The following is a 20,853-nucleotide window of genomic DNA, read 5'->3' as shown; positions in this document are numbered from 1 at the left end:
CAGCTTCAATCGGGCATGACAGGACATTTATGGAAAGAGCCACAATGCTCACAAAATATTTGGCACCTGGTGAAGGAGAGACAGCAGAGAGAGAGATAAAATATTAGTAGTGAGGATGAACACTGTTTTCAGTTTTCACACTGATGGTTTATAAACTTATTTTGCTTTATATTCATATATTAGGGTTAAGATATAAATGCGATGTATGTGCAGATGTAGGAGGACATATATATAGACATGTAGACGTAGTGGAATTTAGGCAGGTACACTGCCTGTTGAAGCCTTAATTAATGACCATCATGAGCACGAGTGATGCTTTCCACTGCTTTTCACACTAATCCTCTGATACTTAAAACGGTGTCATTGTTTTAACTTATTAGAGAGCAAATCAAATTCTGCTGCCTCTGATTTCTAGTAGTTCACATGCTGTGTGTAAAATGTTATGCTGGATATTCATTTTTTCATCTGTAGTTGGCATGAATGAAAATTGAAAGTAGAGAGAGGGAGTGCTAGCCCGAGGGTTTTTAAAATAACCTCTCATGTATCTGTTGCCCTACAAGGAGAAATATAGTTTTTATAGACTGAACTGATATGACAAGAATCTCCTCAACAACTTAAAATGATATCTTTCACAGTGTTTTCTGGTTTATTAAGCATATTGTATTTTCTTAATACATAAGAGAGGAAGAGTGAGATAATACATTTATTACAGTGATCTCAGAAAACTATACAATTCGGATTTCTATTTTTCTCTATGAATGCTTAACCTTGTGCTGCTGAAGTTTTATGTTAATCTGATGGCATTCAATTCAGCAGGACACTTCATGCAGTTTTCCACAGTCCTGTATCAGTGTTGACCATCCGGTTAAAAGACAATATATGATGTTGACTTGCACCCGGATCTTTGTCGGACTTTATACCTTGTAAAAGTTTATACCTGATAATGTGAAACTTCGCCTCTCACTTTCTTTGTTTCTCTTTTATTTATTTTATAATTTCCTTAGAGATCCTGGAGACGCCCAAGTCCACTAAACTGGTGAGTCAGATAATGCTGCACTGTGACACTAATTTCCCCTGCAGGAATTCAGACACGACAAGGCACACCTGGACCTTTACACACATACACACACACACATACACATACACACACACACACACACACACACACACACACACACACACAAATGAATGCAAACAAACTCACATATGCAGACAGACACACAAACTCAACTCTTGTTATCTAAAGTAAACCCTGTGTGTTACTGTTCGAGGAAACGATGACCTGCGCTGCTGTTTCATCCTGGTTCAACACTGACCGTTCATCCGCCTTTGTCAAAAGTTTTGTTGGTAGTAACTATGTGGGAAGATGCTTGGTAGCTTTTCATTAAGTATACTGACTTTTTGTTTTAACCATATTTATGATTAAGTGCATTTCTTTTGCTCAATAACATGTTATAATTCAGCCTACAAGATGTTTAGCGAACAATCTCTATCTGCATTAAATGTACATGCGTTTTTCTCTGTGACACTGACAGGGGGACACAGGGACATGCAACAAAGAAGTAGTAATTTACAGTGCAATGCAGTTACATACATGTACATAAATATTATAAACTGTGCAATTGACTCTTCTTTTGTCGGCCGCCAAAACAAAAAAAAAGGGTTTAAAACTACTGGAAACAGTTTATAAAAATTTAAATATTTTGTTTTAAATCCTTTTTAAATAATTCCGGAAATTGTGTATTTACCAATGTAGACAACCTGTGCTGAATCAAATTTTTTTTAAATGCAGAGCTGAAAGTTCTGTTTTCATATCTGACCAGCAGGGGATGATGTTTACCCATAAATACAGTAGCTGTGTACTGCGATGCATCTACAGTGAAACAAAAAAGAAAAGCTCCCCTCTGATCTGGATCTGGGTCTATAGCCACAAATTATTTCCTTTTTGGGCCAAAATTTCAAATAAATAATTCACAAGAATTAGATTTAGCAGTTTTCTGTCATGCTCACAGGTAGTGTAGAGTCAAAGCTGAAAAAATTCTCAACTCTTACAAATTGAAAGATACATTTAAAATGTTTTAATTGAAATGAACTGGAATTATAAAAGTGCCATCACTTTTTTAATTTCAGTTTAAAGTATATTCAACAGTGAAATATGCTGTGAGATTAACAGCATCACACGTAGAGTCAGAGCCACAATGAAAATAGATGACAGATGCGTGTGACATTGTTAAATAACACTGGAATCCCTTCCACCGTTTATCACCATTATATTCATGGTTGTGAAAATAACTTGTTTTTAAGATTGATGTCACTATTAGAAGAACATTTTATGCTGAGTCACAGCACTGAGCCATCAATTTTCTCAGTAGGTAATAATATCTCTTCTTCTTAAAATATCCTGGTGACCTTGATTTTGATTCACACCTGAACGGCACCATGTTTAACAAAAGATGTGCATTTTATATAATAATAATTATCACATCACATATGCAGCTTAGTGAATTTCTGAAGGAGAGAGGACCAAAAGTAGACATGAAAAATGCTTCTTTGGATTTTACATGCTGGTTAAATGCTCATCTACAACAGACAACAGATATTTTACAGTTTTCTGACCTCATTTTTAAGCATCAGAAATACAAAATGTGGAGTTTAACAGCCAGACTTAAATTATCCTTAGCCTTAGAAGTTAATATATTTTAATATACTGTAATCCAAAATGGTTGATAATTTGCAAGTGTCAATTTTACATTTTTAACCCTGAGGTAGTGACGTGCAGCATTATGTTCTTTCATTTTCCATTATTTAACAGGGCAAAAGTCTATATCTGGAGAAAGAGAGAGAGACCTGGCCAAAAGGTCATGTTTAACCAGAGATATTAGATTTGCCAAATCTGACCTGTGTAGTTACATATGTAAGATGATAGAAATATTTTTCTTTTTTAATAGAGCTACAACGATTACTCAATTAATCGATTAGATGTGAACTATTAAATAAATCGCCAACTATTTTTATAATCCAATCCTCGTTCTGAGTAATTTTTTACAAAGAAATGTCCGAATTCTCTGATTCTACCTTCTCAGATGTGAATATTTTCTGGTTTCTTTACTCCTCTATGACAGTAAACTGAATATCTTTGGATTGTAGACAAAACAAGACATTTGAGGACGTCACTTTGGGCTTTGGGAAACACTGATTTGATATTTTTTGACATTTTCTGGATGATCGACAGGTTAATTGATAATGAAAATAATCATTAGTTGCAGTCCTAAACACTTAAGAGTATATTAACAACTTTGTTATCTTCTCTCCTCACCAATTGTGTCATTATACAGAAGTGCTTTTCTTATGAGGTTCACATTTTTTATTGTCTGAAAAAACACACAAGTAGTCACTGTGTGAAAAACAAATTGGAAACATTCTCTGAGCTAAACACATTAAATGTGTTGGGGCGAGTAAATATATGCAATAAATGCATATGAGTCAATGTTTGACACACTTGTAATGGGATGTTGTTTGTGCAGTTTGTGTGGAAATGACATGAATGAAGAGATGTGTATGTGAAAGAGAAGATGTGTTTTTGAAAATAATGTGTCTTCTAAATTATGTGTACACAGTATATATATGCACAAATGAAGAGCACAGACTCACTACAGTCCCCGTCACCTCCAGCATGCCTCTGACAAACTCTTGACCTCTAACCTCCACCCTCCCTCCCCTCCTTCCTCACTTCCTTCCCCACTTCCTTCCCTTCTTTCCTTTCGACCATGCAGCGAGGAGTGAAGCCCAAAAAGGTGCTGCATGTTTCTCTAACCTCAGTAGAGTTGTAATGTTATGATGATCACCGTAGTGACCGTGGCTCTGAATGGCCGCGCTGCTGCATGGCATCAGGGCCTCATCCCTCATTTACCCATGATTCCTCTCAGCTCATCACACCATCATCCATGAATCTTGTTACCAAACTGCCCCGTGTTTATGCGAGAGTGAATGGGAGCTAGTGAAAAGAGAGTGAGTATAGAGCCCCGCCCACTTCTTGTCACCTGATCTCTGTCACCTCACTATGCTCTCCGCTCTGGTCCATGTGCGTCAGTTCAGCTCTGTGGTCGGTGATGTGGTTTGTTGCCTCCATGTTTGCCTGCTTTCTGTGCATTTTAAAGCATGTTGAAGTCACACGTTAAATAAACATTCCCAGTTTTTTCCCGCAAAAACCAAGAACCTTTAGGAAAACTCATTTTAGTGGTTATTCCTTGGTGTATCAGTAGGAAAACACACTTATCCCATCTGGAGAGAATCTGCCCGTCAGGTCCTCCCATAATATTCAGCGCTAAGCTCACGATAACAGACTTTTAGTGTTTGTGAAGGCACGATGGGTTTCTGAAGGGACATTCAGAGGTTTTATTAAGCTGTAGCTTAATTTTTAGCATTTGCTAGCTGTTGAAAGTAAAATGACAAACTGGTGTAACACAGCAGCCTTAGATATGTGTGAAATCAACCAGGCTGGTTTGGGGCTGAATGATCAGTCATTTAAGCGATTAGGCGATTTACAGAAATTTAATCGTCATCAATTTTTACAAGCAATCGATCACTTGGGTCACGCAAAAATGCAAAACAATCCCTATTTCCTGCCTCTTGAAATCATAGGATTTGCTGCTTTTCTAGTTTATATATATATATATATATATGTAGTAAAAATATATTTTAGTTTTGGACAGACTGGACAGACAAAACAAGTCACTATATCACATTTTTTTTCAGAGAAAAGAGATTAATCAATTAATGGTACAAATCAGATTAATTAATTAGCTAATCTATGATAAAAAAAAAAAAGTTTCTTTTCTCTCTCCTGTCATCTATCAGAATCATCATCATCAAAATGGATTAAAATAGTTTAAACCTTTCTACTCCATCTTGGTACATAAATTTTGGTAAAAGTCGGAGGAAGGCTGTATTTTTGTCCCTGGGAGATAATTACATTTAAAGAACCCCAGATTTCTGACTGGTCTGATTGGTCCAGGATATGTGCCAATATTACCTTTTGAATTATTTCTCTTCTTTGTTGGGGTCTACCTGGCTCAATTGCGATCAGCCTCCCAACAAGGGCAATAAGTCCAGTCACAATGTTTAGTTTCAGCTGAACACACATCGAAAAAGACACCATAAAGATACAATGACACAATATGATATAATATACTGTGAATTTAACCTTTTACGTGATTCATCACAAGGGTCTGTGCTGACTTTCCGGAGCTCTTTTACAATCATCCTTGGCTGAGTCATACATGCAGCCGTTCCTCTGCTGCGCTGTCTTGAAAATGTCAGACTGTGACCGAGGTGAGCCGCGCCCCCCCCCCGACTGCAGAGACCCTGCCGAGTATGGATTTCCTGTCAGCTTGGTTTATTGTGTCCTGTTCTGCATCAGAAGCTCAGTTTAGTCTTAGGAGTCCAGATCTAAATGAGGGACGTCGGATTGTAAATGTCACATAGGAGTGTCAGAACATGCAGGGAAAATGTGAAAATAGATGATAAATCCGGTTTACAGAAATGTACCTTTGGAAATTCATTAAAGAAGTAGTTCACCCCAATGTGAAAGCTAAGTCTTTACCTCCTTGTCCTCCAGCTGAAGGTCATAGGACCCAAAATTATAACCTGCAAATATCAGGTCTTTAACGTTAGCCCCTAAAGAAGAGGGGCATGCAGTCTTCTTCTATGGAGCCACAAAGTGTTCAATAATAAATAAGAATAAATAGAATAAGATATGTAAAAGAACCATTAACAAAAGCTCAACTCATTATTATTGTTGTATTACATAGTATTTTTGTTCTTAATTTCATAGGACTTTTATTGGAATTCACTTTTAAATCAATAAGGAGAATCACAATGTCACTTTTAATGACAGTGGAGTCATAATAATGACTTAGGGGCCAACAAACAATGCCCTTCATACCTAAAGCCAAATGAATCATTATCACTTATATTTTCATTTCTTCCCTAAAGATTTGAATAATACTATGTTCCTGACCTGTTTAGATGTGTGTTTCTCACATGGTAGTCTGGTAGTTTGTTTAATTTGTTTGCCAACTGGCGTCAGAATCTGCAGCAGCCAGACTTGGGTTTTTTTTGATTTGCATGTAGCTGCAGACATGTGAGGTTTACTACATGTGGTAAACAACCAAGGGCTTACACAGGGTTTCGTTTCAGATTGAAAACACAAAGAAGCTAGAGTTGGCCATGATGCTTTTTATAAGATAATGGCTCTGTTACTAAATAACCATACTTATGATCAGATTTAGTTTTTTATACAAAGGGCAGAGAACTTTACTATTTTATCGTTGATGTTCAATTTTAGTGTTTTGGGAAATAGGCTAATTTGCTCTCTTGCAGAGAGTTTAATGGGAAGATCGAATCCTCTCTCAGGTCTGCATTAAATATGATGGTGGCAACGCTTAGCTTAGCATAAAGACTGGGAACAGGGGGAAACAGGTAGCCTGGTAGGTAAAAAAGTTTGTTTAACCAAGACATAGGCCAGCACATTACCCCCTGTAAAACAGTGAATTATCATTTTTGCACTCTTGTTTTTAATATATAATAATGTACAGCTATGAGAGCCGTAACACTCCTTATGCAACTCTCTGCAATTCCAAAAAGTTCATAATATTTCTTTAACCTTTAAAAACTTGATGACCACACACTGAGGTGTCAGTGCTTTTCTGTATCCTGACTAGGACCTTCAGCCTTTCTCTCATACTGCATATCCCCTAAACCTCGAAATACAAGACAGGGCAACGTTTATGGTGCCTGAAAGGGGAAACCCAGGGTGAAAAATATCTCTCTAGAGACTTTAATTGAAGGTGACTCAGCTGAGGATTCAATATCAACCTTTTTTTCAACTCATAACATCTCTCATCTGGATTGTGGTGGACGGACACTAAGAGGACGCTGTTTAGTAAATCACTAACTGACACTTCAAAAATGGGACATGCAGACAGAGAGGATGATGGGAGTTACATTATCTGGTGAAATATTTGGCAAGATTGGTGGTAATGGCTGAGATGACCCCCCCCCCTTCACTCTCTGAAGTGCTTTGAGTATCTAAGATGAAGGATAATCCATTATTATCATCAGTATAAAATATCCTACAGTGTATATATTGCTTTTTTGTTCCCTAAAATATTAAGTTAGCTATAAATATAATGGCATTTTATGCTTTTTTGACAAGAAGAAGATTTTAAGGGACACATCCTCCTCCCCTGCACATGTAGAAAAACAAAAATGATTTAGTTTGATTTTGTGCTTATACTGCTGTCCTGAGATAAACCTCTTCAGTCTGACACGGAAGTATTTGAATATCATGTTCCTGAAGTACGTGAAGTAACAGTCACCATTTTGCACAGACAGTACAATCCAAATGTGTTGGGTTCTGCTGTGTTGATGCTTCCTGGGCAGTAATTTTATCCTCTTTTGTCCTGCTGGAGGCTGCACTGCTCCGGCAGTGACCTCAGAGGCAGCGATCCTCCCTCTGTGTGCTGGGAAAGCGGGAATTTGATACAGCTCCACCCATCCAATCATCCTCTCTGTCTGTCAGTCTGGATGTCTTCTCAGAGCGGCACTTAGTCAGAGAAAGATGTTTAATATTTCAACAGGACAGATTTCCCTCAGCTGCTGTGTAATGGATACACATAAACAGTTTTTCTTTCTACTTCAGAAGCCCGGAATTTAAAGCTCTGCTTCTTTCTGCCTCTTAAAAAACTCTTTTTTAATCAATTCGTTAATACTCACTATCATATGATCTTACATAGACACAATACACGGCCTGTATTTACTACCTAAGCCTCATTAATTTTCATCACTGCCATCTTAAATTACTTGCCCATTCTCATGTCCACAGTGTGAAAGTATTTCAGGTTTAAAGCTCACAGCTAATCAGAGTATCCCCGTTGAATTAATCCTCTTACATCCTTCTCTCTTCCTGCTGAGCTGTTGGTGCAGAGGAGATTAGTGGAGCTGAGGAAGATATTACGATAGTTACTCAAACGGCTCTGGGCTGTTTAGGAAGAAATTGACCTATTAAAATCATGGTTTTTTACACTAAAAACTCCTTTTGCTGAAATCAGTTTTACCTCTAAAGCTCATGACTGCCGTTTTGTTTGAGCCTTAATTCTGGCTGCTATGATAATGGATGTTTTAACCCATTTTGCAAGGACTGATGCTCCACGTGTTCTCCGTTTTAGAACAAGCAACCAGTATAGAGCAAATATGACTATAAGGAATCAGCAATCTGAGGTTATTTATCTTGAGACAATAGAAGTTTTTTAACCATTAGAGATTTTTCTGCACAATAGTAGTATAATATAGTATAATATAGTAGTAGTATAATATATGAATAATAAAGTGAAGTGAAAGTGTGACTATCAGGCTAATACCAACGTAGCGGTGCCTTAAATATCTGGTTTCATTAGGCCATTGTGGCCAGTGTTGCAAATCCACGAGCTCTGCAGCATGCCAATATTGGATTTAAAGGGGTACTCCACTGATTCACTTGTACTAAGCTCTCTTTCTATGAAAAGAATGTTAATATTTGTTAAGAAAGACTTAATAGCATTGTTACAACAATAAATACAAACAACATTAAGGTGCTATCTATGACTGTCACATGCTACAATAGACTAAAGACAATATCCACATAAGATGCATTACTAGGTATGACCTTTGAAAGCTTAAGAAAGCTCAGAAGAAAACACACTTTAAAATGGACCTCAATTTTAAGTCCCTTTGTAGATTGTTTCAGGAGGAAGTATTTGTAAATGCATGTCAAATGTAAAAAGGAAAAATGTTTTACAGCTTATAAGTCTCTAATTTGTAATGCAGCTCAGGTGTAGGGTTCCTCAGTGTTTTTGTCTCATTTTGATGAACCCATAGGAGGGCTTGCCGAGTGTTGCTAGGAGACAAGAGAGGCTTGCATCAGCATTGCTGCTCATTTTCCCCTCTCACCTCCGTTTACAGCCCCGCCTTCCTCTGTCTCACATCCTCTCCTCTCTCTGTCCCCAGTCGCCTGCTTCACACACACAGACAGTCTCACCCATCCCTCCCTCCCTGTCGGTGGAAGAGTTGGTGATGAGTGGGTGAGCAGCAGCAGTGAGCATGGGGGGGGGCGGAGGGAGGGAAGGGGGAGGGTGCACAGTGCACAGTGATGTAATGCAGGAGCAGGACATTGGCTGGGCTGACAAATCACAATAAGCACAGCGAGAAAGGGGGAATATGAGACAGAGGGGAGGGAGGAGAGGAAGGTTAGGGGAGGCGAGGCGTCTCCTGCGAACAAGTAGTAGGTCGGAGGCTCGCGGCAGAAAGATGTCAGAGTCATAATCGGAGCAGAAAGCAAAGGGAGGCACCGACAGAGGGCTCCGGGAATTGGATTATGAGAGAAGCTGAGAAGGAGGACAAAAAGGAGGACGGTAGCAGGAGGAAGGGACGGACGGAGGCAGGGAGGGGGAGCCTGGGAAAACATTGCTGCGGCCATTTGCACCACTGCAGCTTCCCGGCCTGAGTGGCTACTTGTCTGACTGTTTGTTGGGCTTCAGCTGTCTGTCTGTCCTAAACCTGGTGTCCGTGGATTGAGCATCTTTGCCTGTTTTACCACCTTCCTGTGTGTGTGTGTGTGTGTGTGTGTGTGTATATTTCTTGGTGACTGTGTTGCGTGTCTTCTTCTCTTGCAAATATGATGAGACAGACCCCGGCACCCCGGAAGGTACAGAACCCCAAATGATCGTCCTTTTCTGTTGGGATGTTGTTGTTGTTGTCACCATCCATTCGTTTTGTTGTTGGCAGAGCTGCTGTAAAAAGGTCATGCTTGAAAGTTTCAGCTATTCTTCATTTTGTTTTGGTGGGAATTGTCTTTTTTTCCTTAATAATAATTGATATTCCTAGTGTGGAAGCACAGTAGAACTTTACCTCCAGCTTCTTTATGCTCTTTTTAGATCTTTTTCTCAGTTTATTTTCCCCCTCAGTATTGATTTTTGCTAAATCACAGTGCCTTTCTTTCAGAATTAGTTCATGCCCATGTGTGTGTGTGCATCTTTTTCTAAATTTCAATGAAGTTTGGTTTTATTTCTTTGTGTACCGTGCAAGCTTTTATCTTTTATTTGGCCTCAACATGCAGAAGTCATGCCTTCCACAGTGTTTTACGAGGTCAATGAGTTTTGTCTATCAGGGGAGACTCAAACTATTTCCCTCTTGGTTGCAGATGTAGCAAACAGGCAGATGTGATTTCAGTACAGCCTGTTCTTGTGTCTACAGCATGCCACTATGGCTTAAGAAGGCTGTCAGCTCTTATTTGGTACAGTTGTTAGCTCTAGCTAATTTCTGCTGAATAGTCCAGCTCTAATCCAATAAAGGACGGTAACTAGCCAAACCGATGGCTGTGCCCGAGCTGAAACAAAGAGAGAGAGAGAGAGAGAGAGAGTCATGTGCAAAGGACAGGAGGAGGTAAAATGAAAGGTAAAAGAGAAGAGAAGGACCTCAGATCATTTTGCAGGAATGTAATAGAAAGTGTCTGCACAGAGCTGGGTTAAATTGTGTTTCAATAACCAAAAGAACAGACTTTGGAGTGAGGGCTATGTGGACAAAATGTACTGTATAACATTTACTCAGTCTCACCTCACTGTCCATTTGGTAGCTGTTATGGCGATTTGCAGATTAAGTATGCTCAAAAAAATATTTGATTATTGATAATATTAAAATAATGGAACACTGTATTTTATGGGTCCATGCATTTCCTCATAACATCCAACTAATTTTTGCCGGATTGAACAATGTAATTTTGCACTAATCATAAGTAAAAGACAGACGATGTTCAATTGGTTCACTTAGTATAAATAATTACCATTAACTAAACTATCATAATCTAAAGTATTTTATTGAATATACAAAAATGTGCGATTTGTCTGGAGGAAAGCAAACAATTGAACATATATGAAGAACAAAATTTCCAATAAATGATGATGATGATCAATAAATATTTACTTGAGTTTAAATGCAATGCTTCTTTCAAGCTTCAGTAGTTATTTCCAGGAAACTTTCTAGGAAATAATTAAGACATTATTAGAATATGAAGTAAAATAAAGTATTACCAATATTTGATTACAATCAAACACAGAAATTCAGATCATTTGTAGATCTACAGTACAAATACGTGAAAACTGGGTAAACTCCATTTATATAGCTGCAACATTTGTATAATTAATTAGGCGATCGAAAGGAAGAAAATTAATCTGAACAAGACATTTGAAGAAGTTATCTTGGACTCTGGTAAACTGGGGTTTCATAGTTAACTAGACAATTAATCGAGAAAATAACAGGCAGATACATTATTAAACAATCATTAGTTGCAACCCCAATATCATTGAAAGCTTTAGAACAGTTACTATAAATGGATTGTGAGGTGAGATCCTTCTGTCATCTGTGTTTTCCATGGTCAAAAATGAACGCAACATAAAATGATTTTCATCATTTAGAAATACACTAAATAAAATATTTTTGCCACCACTTTTACCTCATGCTAAATATTTCTGCACTGTATAGAAAATATGGAGAAATTATAGATGATAGGATGATTGGAAGGACTTCATAAGTTGGTTGATCTACAATCTACCATCTTGAAATGTGAGGTAAACTCAAAAAAAAAATTGTAGATCTAGATTTTTTTACTTCAGAACATATTGATCTTCTCCGTCCTCCTCCAAAGTAGTTTCATTCAAAGTTAAAATAATGTAACCCAGGTCTGCTGGCCAGACTCTACAGAAATGAGATAAGAACAAAGTGTGAATATCTCTTAGCACACGTCACTGAAAATCTACTCATCCAACCAACTGTGTAGCATGTCTGAAACATGGGATGTAGCTGGATAACAAGCTATTAACCCAGCACTGTCTACAGTATCAAAGCAGTACAACAGAATTGGGTTCCATCTCCCGTCCCCTGAGACACAATGCAGCCATTCTGGTCACATTGGCTGTACCAGTCACGGTGTCCATGTTACTGAGGTTTTTGGTCACATGGTTGGAAGAGATGAGGCCCTGGAGACCAGCTAGGAAAAGAGAGATCCGAGATGAAAACAACTGAGTAGGGATATATAGTGATATTACTTGATAATTGATTCATTGTGGTACTTTTTAGAGCAAAAAAAGAAAGACTTCCATAGATTATTGTACGTAAAGTTACAGGCCAGTTTACCGTCATAAAAGGTCATCCCATTTTGTCCTTTTGTCTCTGATTTCCAGTTTAATATGAAATTTGCCTTGAATCACTAACCTTGGCTGTTTGTTTCCTTCCATTCCCTCCTCCCCTGCTGCTCTTTGACCTTTTCCACTTCCTCTCCTCCTCTTTTTCTTCTCCGTCTGCTCCTCAGACCACGGCCAGAAGGCCCAAGGTGAGCCCAGTCTCCAAAGTCTTCAGGGCTTTCCATTTCTGTCAATTATTTATATGTGATTGTTGTTTTACTTGATGAAGGCGTTTGTGTAAGTGATACCAAGTGAGTAGTCACAGTCCATTTTATTTTCATTAGAGGAATGACAGTTTTGGTTAATGGCACCAATATGTTTCACTGGTTTTCCTTTTTTTGTGTCCATTTGGACTTCTTCACATTGATATTTACAGCACAAATACTGTCCCCTTTCTCCACCGAGTATTTATGTGTTCACGTTTGGTTTGTGTTGTCAAGTGTTTTTTTGTTTGTTTGTTTATTTGCTAGTGCACATGTAGTTACTCTTTTGGAGCATTTTTTGTTAAAATCAGGTCTGTGGCCAACATGGAGGTCCCCTGCAGAATTGGAAGTTTGCAAATACAAAATTAGACATACCAAAAAATTGTTTGTGATGTTAGGTCAGTTTTGTAATTATATAAAGATGAAAGTAAATCATTTTACAGTGAAAATTTCTTGAAAGTGTTTATGTTTGTTTATGTTAATTCTAAACACATATCCTTAATCATGTCAAAACCAGAATAAGATTCAAAAACCACTATTATATGTGCATGTAAACATGCTCAGTGAGGGACCTCCATTATAGCTGATTACATCACCAGGCAGCTTTTATACTTAGTGGGATATTTCTTAGGAAATCTTTTACTAGATTTCTTATAGTTTTTTCCCTTGGTCCTTTAGCAGCCCAGCCGACCTGCAGGTACTGGTGGGAAGGGGGCTGCGTCCGGCTCGGCCTCGGCCTCTGCTGGGGAGATTAGCAGCAGCGAGCCCAGCACGCCAGCCCAGACCCCTCTGGCCGCTCCAGTCATCCCTACGCTCCACTCCCCTGGAAACCCTCCGGCTCCCGTGCCCAGCAAGGTCAGTACCAGCTTAAAATATCACACTGGTGTAATGGCGTGAAAAGGAAAGGGCTGCTTGCCAATGAATTAAGAACAAGTTGCATCCACCAGGTGCATAGTGGCAATACTGGAAGTCTTCATTCTTTATGCAGTGCTTGTTACAGACAGATTTTATTGGTTTTATATATAGGAAACAGGTGACTAACACCAGCTATGAGGATAGATTTTGATCTATAAAAAACAGTAATTACATGTTTGTAATCAGGAATAAGATAGGGGACACGTGACACTGTCATTTTGTAACACAGTGTCACGTGCCAATGAGATCAAAGAGGTCTATAAGTCATAGTAGCAGAAGTGTGGGAGTTAAATCACATGTGACATGTCTTTCCTATAGCTCCTCTAAATATATAGCTTTTTTTGACACAGCTGTCAGTTTGTATTGGTGTCATAAAAAAAGAAATGAGCTGGAGGCCTTAACTGTGACATTTCAGTGTAATAAAAGGGAAACACTAAATATTTAGTTGTAATTCATAATGTAGCACCTATCTTTTAGTCATATAATCCACCAACAACTGCCCCAAGGCAATTTACTTGCACTAATTAGTGGGAAATACATGCTCTTTCCACACACTGTGTCTAACAGGGAGTGATCAGTATAAGCCCACACCTGATGTTCAAGTACAACAACAAAGCAGGGCTGTGTTGGTGGTGGTGGTTTGTACAAATGAAACAGTTGCTGTGTCCCAAATCCATTCTACACTAAAGCAGACACGATATGATATACTTTATTGTCCCCATGGGGAAAATGGTTTTGGTTTAGTGAAGCTGCATACATTACAAATAATAAATAAATAATTTACAGTCAACAGACAAACAGACATCTGAAAGAAAAAAAAAATAAAGACAGTATGCATATGAAATACACTCCATTTTTGAGTGTGCTGTTGATTAATACTATATATATGAAATGAAGGAGCTGCTCACAGCTGGGAAAAATAAATGTGGGTGGTGGTGAAACAGCTCCAAAAAAGTATTTTTTATCAAATCTTGGGATAAAACATTTAGATGTGTCTTTGTGAGGTAGAGACCTATATGAGCCAATTGCAGATAAATCTGTATGGTACGGGTTTCGAAGTCTCATAACTACACATAACAAATGTTAGGGATAATCTTTGTTTGTGTTATGGGTTTATGCAAAGAAGAAGAAAAAAAAGAATATCGGCCAATATATCGGAATAATTAATAACGATCAAAAGTTTGCTTGACATCTGATGTCACATGTACTGTATAATTTCCTGATAGTATAAAATTAAAAGTGTTAAAAGTTGATTGATATTTTATATACTAACTGCTTAAACAACATACTGTGATGATTAGTATAATTTATAGTAAAAAAAAATTTTATTTTACCAGGAAGTCTCATTGAGATCAAAAATCTCTTTTACAAGAGACACCTGGCCAAGGTAGCAGCCATACATACTTTATAGAATCAGTATGTAGTATATATTTGGGTCATAACTGTAGTGTTCAGCTGGAAGTGGTCAGAAGTACAACAGACCATACCTGAGGTCCTTATACCTTTGAATCTTAAGAGATTAGTTAGTTATTTAGAGGTTAGTGCTTATTTTCCATTTAAAGGTTGAGTGTGGAGCTTCTTCTTAATCAAATAATAACTGGTAAAACGCCAAAAGCACCTGAAGCTGAAAGCAATCTTGATGTAGTTCTGTATGTCTTCTTTCAAAAGAGTCCCTTTGAGCCTTTGAGCTTTACAAGGTTTTGAGCCATCCATATTATGGACGAATTTAACCACAGTGTTAATAGGAGTAAATGATTCTGGAGATTCAGGGATATACGGCGGGGTGTCATCTGCATAGGGGTAAATATTTATCTGTAGAATTTTCCGAATGATAAAACATACTAATGAAAGAAAAGGGGGCCCAGGATTGATCTGTGAGGGACACCACACCCAACACTCAGTTTTAAGCACTATCGTAACTATACACAGTACATTTCGCATCCCATACCAGTGTATAATGGTCTCCTACTTCTGAATGTTACGTGCAGCTGATTTAAAAAAATGTCATCAACTGGGGATAAAGAGGAAGTATCAGCACTTCAGCTACTGGCTTTTAGTTTGCTGCTTCTCAGAATTGAGACAAAGCAGTTATCACTGATGTGATTAGGTCTGGAGCACACAGTCAATTAAGCATTATTAAGTCCAAATGTTAGTTGATTTGAACCAGTAAAGTTGCTTAATTGTCTGTGAGCCCTTTGTTAATCATGAGCTGGGTAAAGGTTGAATCCCCTGCTTGTTGTTTGAGCTGTGATAGAGAGAAGCGACACGTACGTTAATTTGTAGCTAAATGTCAGGGATTATCACTTTAACATTTTGTAAAAATCAACTGCCATCTAGTGTTTAATTTTAAACACAGACATAATCAGTCTGATTCGTATTTTATGCCCTCAGGAGGACGTCACTATGGAGACACAGGTGCTGTCATGTGGTGTGATGTTTTTCAGCTTGATACTGCAGTGTTGTTTTTCTCTCACTAACATTTTAACAAGTTGTCAAAAGTGTGACTTCTTTAATTGGTGTGTGAGGTGGCTCCGTGCTCTGTTCACTGGCTGGATTTCTGTGAAAAGGAACACACATTTATTGCAGGATTGAATTAAAATCTCCAGCTGTTAAGTGGTGTGTGATTAAGTGAAGTGTCCTTCCTGACGAGGCATGTGTGTCTTGACGCTGACTTCCTTCTCTCCAGAGTTACTGCATGGCAAGTGAAATCTAGAGCTTTCTAACACATAAAAAAAGATGAAGGTGCTGTTACCTTTGAATGAAAACTTTATACCAGCAAGGTAAACAGTTCACCATTATTCACTGAGAAAAAAACAGGGGAATCATGGAAGTGAACCAGAATTAAAACTAAACGTCCTGCACAAGCCACATGTGTTGAAACTAATTAAAACATCTCATCACCCATCCTCCATTTTTATGCCTCTCCATCCTTTCATTACCCTTCATCCTCTCTCTCCGCCATATGTCCTATAACAGGAGGAGGAGGCACTGCGTGCTCAGGTGAAGGACCTGGAGGAGAAGCTGGAGACGCTGAAGATGAAGCGGACTGATGACAAGGCGAAGCTAAAGGAGCTGGAGAAGCACAAGATCCAGCTGGAGCAGCTGCAGGAGTGGAAGACCAAGATGCAGGAGCAGCAGGCTGAGCTGCAGAAACAACTGAAAGAGGCCAAGAGGGTAAGGAGCAGCAGATGAAAGAGTAGATGGTGGAGAGGCTGCCTGATGAATATGGGTGGGTGGATGACTGGATTGGAAGTACACGTGATCAGTGTGTCCACAAAATGGCTGCAGACACAGGAGAAGTCAAGATGATGAAAATTAAGGGTATGAATAGGTGTAAGTGTCAAAACTGAATGGTGAAGAATAAGATTCATGGCCATGGGCAAAAGTAAAGGTTTTGAATATAATGTAAAGAACATTACCTGTCCAAACTAGGGATCTGATAAAAACTGACAGACAGATGCTGATATTTTTATCTGATATTTGGCAGTGCTGTTTGGTGCTTTTAAAGACCTAAACAACAATTTTTTACTATGAATGGTTTGATCCTACATGAACACAAGATGTTCTGTGGAACAATTTTGGTTATTTTACATGAGAGATTTTGTCGTTGATTTTCCTGCTGGCTTGAAGTGGACTGGGCTCAATTTTCGAGTTATTTGTGTATGTTGCCATGGTACTGCTAATCAAACCACACCCATGCAGTCCTGATGAAGCAGATTAACTTAGGTTTTGACTGTTTTATGTTTTTTTCCCCTCAAACTTTAACTTTAAAACCTTCTTCAAGTGCAAACTGTGAACAAAAATACTGAATGTAACATGGAGGTATCTGACAGTAACCTCTCCGAAATATGTACTAGATACTGATGCTTTTTGTTGCCTTGAAATTTGACCATTTCTACATTAACACATGACAAGTATTCACGTTTTTCATCCAAGAACAATACTGCTGTCAGGGTAGAGGAGAGGAGTGTTTCCACTAATATGAGATGATTAGATGTTAGCAGAATTGCCAACTGTGCCCATTCAGCAGCAGAAAGAAAACATAATACTGCCTTTATATTAATTTGTTTTTATTTTTAACTTCATCTTTTGTTAAGATGAAGTTGAAAAATGTCCAAATATCCTAGGAGGTTTTAAATACTGTATTAAGACTATATAGACAACTGTACATAACAGAGTTCTGTGTGTGTAGGAGGCTAAAGAAGCCCTGGAGGCGAAGGAGCATTACATGGAGGAGATGTCAGACACAGCGGATGCGATCGAGATGGCCACGCTGGATAAGGAGATGGCTGAGGAGAGGGCAGAGTCTCTGCAGCTGGAGGTCGACTCCCTCAAGGAGAAAGTAGACGAGCTCACCATGGACCTGGAGATCCTCAAGCACGAGATTGAGGAGAAAGGTACTGCTGAGACGCAGAGATGAGAACACGTTTTATTATAAATATATTTTTCAAAATTGGCAAAGCAAATTTGCTTTATAAGTTTGGGTTGTATTGCTTTTATTTTGTATTAATTCAAAAGTTCACAATAGAGCAATGGAACAACTCACTTCTTTAATAACCCTTATTTAACCCTGCATGTGGAAACTAACATGATTTTTTATCCAAAAATAATTATTACATGTTGATGTTGCGTCAGTAACCTCTTGCTGCAGGTAGCAACTGAAAAACATTTTCATTAAGGCAACATAGGCTTCCTGCTTTAATACATAATCGTTTCAGTCTTTTAGGCCTAAATCCTTAACACAATATCAGAAATAAACCTGTGAGCTGTTAAAAAATAGCCAGATGTTCTCATAGTGATAGGCTTAAAATGCTCTGTACAGAAGGGAGCAAAATTAAATAATGAAATTTCTGTCTGAACTGCACTCATAGAAATTGAAGTTTGCATAAAATATGGATGAGTTATTCTGTGTTACTATCAAGTGGCACAGGAGCAGAAATAACAAAGGTTGGCCTAAAACGTGATGAGACTGTTGAAATGGTTTAGAGCCAGTTATCATTGACCTCTGAGTGCAGCACTTTTTTGTCATTCTGGAAAGTTTTTTTTTTTTTTATAACTGCAGCAAGTGGAGCTAACAGTGATCAGAGCCAACTCAAAACAACAGTCCCATTTGTTTAATTGAAACTTGCCATCGTCTCTCTTGGCAATAACATGCAGCAACATCAATTCAAAGTGTCATTTGGTGACTTACATTAAAAAGTTTTTTTTTTAACCCCCTGCAGAAAAAAGGAAGTATATTTCACCTACCGGATCCCATAGAGCTCAGTTGATTTTTCCGGCCTTTCACAGGTTCGGATGGTGCTGCCTCCAGTTACCATGTGAAACAGCTTGAAGAGCAGAATGGCAGACTTAAGGAAGCACTGGTCAGGTAGGTGTGTTGACACTTCTTTTACTGGTCTCTTCGCCCTACAGGAAAGCCATGAAAAGTCATGAATTATTATGGTGGGCACTAATTATGGTGTCATTTTGCTTCATTGAAGTTGACAATAAATAGAGATAAGAAGGAGAGAATGTAAAGAAATTCAATAAAGTTCTTGATCCAGACCTTAGTGATCAATTTTTTCCTGTGTGTCAGGATGCGCGACCTGTCGGCATCAGAAAAGCAGGAACATGTGAAGTTGCAGAAGCAGATGGAGAAGAAGAATGTGGAGCTGGACGCACTGAGAAGCCAGAAAGAAAAACAGCAGGAAGAGATGAAGGTGGCAGAAAAGACCATTGACGAGCTGAAAGAACAGGTAAGTGTTTTATCACACAGGCTGAACTTCTGACAGGCTGAGCTGCTGCAGCTATACAGTGACATAAATCAGCCTGCAGGCCACCAGCATCAGCCTCTTTACTCTTTAGTGGCGTTTTTTTTTTTTATTAGATTAGATATTTGGAGTTTTCCTTAGAAACTTATTGTAATGTAAAATTTTTAAGGATGACATCGGCAAGTTGATTGATAAATATTAATTTAATACTGCCATTTCTGATGATGGTGATGTGCTTTGCTTCAGGTGGATGCGGCCTTGGGGGCGGAGGAGATGGTGGAGATGCTGACAGAGAGGAACCTGGACCTGGAGGAGAAAGTCCGGGAGCTGAGGGAGACTGTCACTGACCTGGTGAGTGGAACTCATCAATCTCACAGAGTTTTTATTTTTGCATCTGTTGATGGCAGCAACAAACACAGACGTCTAATGTGACATTAAGTTAACAAAAACACAACGTTGATTAATTTTGCTCTTTAAAAGAATCTAAGACTAATGACTGGGACTCATTGTTCCAGCTCAGCCCCTCTGTGTGTATTTATAGGACTGAGGTTAGAGAAAATTAAAGTGCCACACTTTGCTGACTCATTTCATTATTGATATGGGCCACGGTCGTTAATATGTATGTGCTGCCCCCTGGTGTTTGTTTTCGCTGCTTCATTGTTCGGATACTATTTGAATTCGGTTGAAGTCCACTTCTGTCATCCATTGCCCTCCATAGGAGTAAACAATTCTGTAGAAGAAATCCCACTGGTCTGTCATTGTGTCTGGCACAAGTAATCACTTACAGTATGTGCAGAATTTGTATGGCATTTTTCCAAAACATTACGCCAGCAAACGTTTTGTGGTGGACGGGACAAATTATACATGTAGCTTTGAATTATGAAGTATTTTTAGGACAGATTACCCCCATCAATGTGATTTGCTTTATAGTAAAAATAGTGACATTATAAAATAAATAATAAATAAAAGAAAAACTAAAAACATACAGGAGTAAAAATATGTTTACATTTCTGGCAAAGACATTAGCGATTTGTTGCAATAAAAGGGTCGTTACAGCAGCGTAACGAGAAAATCTGAGAAACAAGAAATGTAATCATTTGAAATTTCAAAGGTGGTCACCACAGTATTCCAGTAAATGGCTGACCCTGTTTGTTGGTCATTGCCTCCACCCTTCAGGAAGCTATAAATGAAATGAACGACGAGCTGCAGGAGAACGCCAGAGAGACGGAGTTGGAGCTGAGGGAGATGTTGGATCTGGGCACCGCGAGAGTCCGAGAGGCTGAGAAACATGTTGAGGCTGCACAGGAGACGGTAGCTGATTACCAGCAGACCATCAAGAAATACCGCGAGCTCACAGCACACCTGCAGGTACAGACAGTCAACATGAGTGAGACCCATGTCGATTTATCATACATTTCTGTCTAATAATCCATCCTGATTGTTCCTTTGTGTTTGCTGCAGGAAGTAAACAGAGAGCTGACCAGCCAGCAGGAAGCCTCAGCAGAGCTGCTGCAGCAGCCGCCAGCTGAGATGTTTGATTTCAAGATTAAGTTTGCAGAGACGAAGGCCTACGCCAAGGTCAGAGACAATAAGAGCTCTTTGGTCTGAATAACGTGTAGTTCTCATTAGTGTGATAACATATAATGTGATTCAGTGACCGCCTGAATGTCCTTTTAGTTTAACTTTTTGCAAGTCAGCTTGGATCTGTGTATT

General features: G+C 38.7%; 1 protein-coding gene across 10 annotated transcripts in view; it reads left to right on the top strand.

The window, feature by feature from the left end:
- Nucleotides 1–20,853, top strand: part of dctn1b (dynactin 1b) — a 45,487-nt gene that overhangs the window by 12,759 nt on the left and 11,875 nt on the right. For 3 of the 10 annotated variants that reach the window (XM_038728967.1, XM_038728959.1, XM_038728961.1), the window contains exons 4-15: nucleotides 1,005–1,036; nucleotides 3,774–3,794; nucleotides 9,725–9,742; nucleotides 12,401–12,421; nucleotides 13,154–13,330; nucleotides 16,367–16,564; nucleotides 17,583–17,787; nucleotides 18,680–18,758; nucleotides 18,966–19,125; nucleotides 19,387–19,491; nucleotides 20,317–20,508; nucleotides 20,602–20,718. In XM_038728967.1, coding sequence (XP_038584895.1) covers nucleotides 1,005–1,036; nucleotides 3,774–3,794; nucleotides 9,725–9,742; nucleotides 12,401–12,421; nucleotides 13,154–13,330; nucleotides 16,367–16,564; nucleotides 17,583–17,787; nucleotides 18,680–18,758; nucleotides 18,966–19,125; nucleotides 19,387–19,491; nucleotides 20,317–20,508; nucleotides 20,602–20,718 — 1,325 coding nt within the window. The remainder of the gene's footprint in view (nucleotides 1–1,004; nucleotides 1,037–3,773; nucleotides 3,795–9,724; nucleotides 9,743–12,400; nucleotides 12,422–13,153; nucleotides 13,331–16,366; nucleotides 16,565–17,582; nucleotides 17,788–18,679; nucleotides 18,759–18,965; nucleotides 19,126–19,386; nucleotides 19,492–20,316; nucleotides 20,509–20,601; nucleotides 20,719–20,853) is intronic. The other 7 variants (XM_038728960.1, XM_038728964.1, XM_038728963.1 and 4 more) reach the window with 7 other exon arrangements.

This window comes from Micropterus salmoides, unplaced genomic scaffold (genome assembly GCF_014851395.1).
Source record: "Micropterus salmoides isolate LMB-PRFRI ecotype aquatic unplaced genomic scaffold, ASM1485139v1 Ms_hic_scaffold_19, whole genome shotgun sequence".
Taxonomy (NCBI): domain Eukaryota; kingdom Metazoa; phylum Chordata; class Actinopteri; order Centrarchiformes; family Centrarchidae; genus Micropterus; species Micropterus salmoides.
This window is presented reverse-complemented; position numbering and strand designations above follow the sequence as displayed.